The sequence below is a fragment of the Saccostrea cucullata genome, unplaced genomic scaffold (assembly GCF_032062105.1).
Source record: "Saccostrea cucullata isolate Sc308-1 unplaced genomic scaffold, CSIRO_AGI_Scuc_v1 ctg20967, whole genome shotgun sequence".
NCBI lineage: Eukaryota > Metazoa > Mollusca > Bivalvia > Ostreida > Ostreidae > Saccostrea > Saccostrea cuccullata.
The window spans coordinates 1-3,442 of record NW_026936762.1 but is presented as its reverse complement, the minus strand read 5'-3'; the positions used below and the strand labels follow the sequence as shown (position 1 = coordinate 3,442).

General features: G+C 35.3%; 1 protein-coding gene across 1 annotated transcript; it reads left to right on the top strand.

The window, feature by feature from the left end:
• Positions 1–1,745: 1,745 nt before the first annotated feature.
• Positions 1,746–3,414, top strand: LOC134246519 (uncharacterized; the record flags this gene model as incomplete). Its single annotated transcript, XM_062728906.1, has 2 exons — positions 1,746–1,955; positions 3,007–3,414. Coding segments are annotated over exons 1-2 (601 nt in total), but the record flags the coding sequence as incomplete, so codon positions are not given.
• Between the last annotated feature and the right edge of the window lie 28 nt (positions 3,415–3,442).

Here is a 3,442-nt window from a genome sequence, read left to right as displayed (position 1 = left end):
AACGGAGGATTTTACTTTATTAAAAGCGTAATTCATTATCTAGAATAAGTTAACAAAACGTTAATGTATAATCATCGGGAATAAAAATTACTTCGTTTTAAGGGACAATTTGTTATAAGCATATTCGTTATAAGCATTATTTAATTGTATCTTCATAACCTCAATTCCTTTAGTGATTAGAATAGTTCGCATATGACACCCACACTAACATTCTTTAATAAATTTAACCACGAATGACTTAAGAAATCGACATAATTTATCGTTTTTTTCAGACAGCGACACATCTGAAAATTCAGGTGAATCAATATGCAATTTAGGAATATCTTATTAAGAGTGTTGTTTCTCTCAGAATTAACGTCGCCCGAGTGGCGCAGTGGTTAGAGTGTCTGCTCTAGGGTCACCAAGTAAGGAGTCAATTCTCACGTTGCGTGCTCGAATCCCACTTTGGGACGTGGATACCGGTCCTTCGAATGAGACCGTATTAACCGAGGAGGTAGGAGGTACTGGCACGAGAACGTATAAACCGAGGTCCTGTGTCGCAGTAGGTGCTAGCTCGAAAAAGATCCCTCACTGCTCAGTGGCCCAGAATGCCGAGCATAGGACAAAAGTCTATAGAGCGGAACGTTAACATCCATTCAATAAATCAATAAACCATTTACAGGTGTAGCTTTATTTTCAATAATGACGACAACATTAAGATATTGATCTCTGTATATTTTTTAAAATTCTATGAGAGGGGATTATGAACATGCATAGATTACAAAGATTGATAGATTTATTGGATATTGCTTAACGTCCCTCTCGAGGTTTTTCACTCATATGGAGACGCCACCACTTGCAGGTGGAGAGTTGCAAATTTTGTCTTATACTCGACACTTAGTACCCTTGAGCAGGAAGGGATCTTTTTCCTGCCAGAACCTACTACGACAAGGGATATCGGTTAATACGGTCTCATCCGAAGGATCAGTCTCCACGTCCCACTGTTGGATTTGAACCCGCAACGTAAGGATCGATTCGTTACTTCGTGATTCTGGAGCAGACGCTGAACCACTGCGCCACGCGGGCGACTAAATTACCAAGAATTTTTTTTTTTTTTTTTTTTTTAGTTTTAAGAGTTCGGAGAATATGAAATCTACATACATGTATACGTAAACTCGGATAACTTTTTGTAATTCCTCCATGGGGGGGGGGGTAAATGATTTTTTTTTTCTCCTAATACTGCGAAAGATTCAATTTAATTTTACATTTTTATGAAAATATATTTCATTAATACTATTCACATAAAATGTGTTAATTCATATGTTCTTTATCTTTGCAGAAAATTTAGGAGCATTTCATCACATGTTCAATACGGTATTAAATCACAAGTATTCCTATGGAAAATGGTATTTAGTCAGACTTTTTCCTGTTTTTCTCCCTTAATAATGAAAGGCCAGAAAGAGTTCAAAATGAAAATCGGGGTGATCATACTGAAGTGATTTTGATAAATCGTCTTTGTGAAAGAGAAGCAAGTACAAAAGACTTGATTCGTAAGCATGACGAGCATGTGGTGGTACATGTATACAGTAATAATTCCCCATGTTCCCGATGTTCAGAAACATTGCTAGAATTTTTGAATGAAAACAAAAATTACAATCTTATTTTTTATGTGGCAAATCTGTATAATGTAATAAGACAGTCATGCAGTAAAAATCAGGAAAGTCATATATCTAGAGTGAATAAAAGCCAGAGTGAGGAGAATGCGAAGGCCTTATGCAAACTTATGGAACATCGTCGTTGCGAAGTTAAAGCCTTTAGAAAAGAAACGTGGACACACTTGATAGACATGCTAAATCTCCGAGATGAAATTACCAACTTTGATGAAATGTACGAAAAGGAACAGGCAGATGACGACAGAAGTAGAAAAAAAGAAGATGAACTTTTAAACCAAGATCTTGAGCACATATTTTGCCATCGTAAGTTTATTTAGATCTCTAAATGTTTGTCACTTTCTATAGTAGAGTAGTTCGGCAGTAGCTTTAAAATGTTGCTGATATGAATTCATTGAATATAGATTTACAAGCAACTAACATATTATTTTTACATTCAGTGTTATTTTCTTTATGAAATCCATTAGAAATCCCCCACGTTCAAATCTCTATAAAACACGCGAAACCTTGTCACCGTGCGTAAGAATACACTGTAGGAACTATATGCATTATCAATACTCTAGGAACACCAAAATGTACATTGATTTGACGCAATTTCATAAAAAAAACTGTGTTAAATTAACGAAAAAATACAACAAATGAAAGTTTAAAATTAATTTGTAACTTTTTTCCACGCAATGCTCGTTTGCTTTATTTAAGTTTGCAACGTCATAAACGAGTCTTTTTTCTAATAAGCACACCAGTTTTGAAGGGCGCTAAATTCACATTTAGATTATCAAAACAAACAATTACGAAGAGGAAAAATTAGAGAATGTATATATAAGCACTGAATTCATATTTTGGGATGTCTTCGGTCCTATAACACAGCTGGCCGTGCCGACGAATTATCATACCGCGCTACCGCGCGGTATTCAATTTGTCGGCACGGCCAGGTATATTATAGGACCGAAAACATCCAAAAATATGAATTCAATGCTTAAGTTAATCAGTTATCTTTAAGCGAATTATAGATATTGCGAATCATGAACGCTGGATATAAAAGGGACAAAAATAACATGTCGACAACGTAGACAATACTTGTGCACAATTTTAGGGATACGAAATTGATAAAGACATGTTTTTAAGTTGGAATTTCACCTTGATTTTAAACCTACTATAATGTAAAATACAAGATAAGAAGAGAACTTGTCTCTTTTCTAAATGAGTTCTTCCAATTCATTTGCATTTTCTTTTATTTACATTACCTACAAATGCATGGATTTTACTACATGTAATATTGTGAGAATGGTATAAGGTATCAGTAGATTTGTCAAATCTCTTTTGTGACTTTGTGAAATATTTAAATTTCTTTTTACAGACGTATATGACTGCATGTTTTACATGGGCTTGAAAGACGTCCATTCTTCATCTCAGGAGACCTCTGACATCTCACATCTGGTTTATCGTGTAAATAGAGACCAGGCTGAGAAGATGCAATACAAAGAGCATTTTGGAAAAAATCTGACGGAAAATCTTGAAAAGACATACGACGGAAAGAGCATGCTTGTTAAAATCTACACAAGTAGATCTCCAAGTCCTGCGGACAAAAACAAGTTGCTCAAGTTTCTTAAAGAAAAGAGGCTAGCTGAGGCAACTATATATATAGCGAATATATATGGAATCCGGCGAAACTCCTACAAAACAGAACCACACTACGAGGATGTCTCAGAAGAAACGAGTACCAAAAACTCTGATGGTCTTAGAGAACTTATGGACCATAGACGCTGTAAACTAAAGGCTTTTAATGAAATACA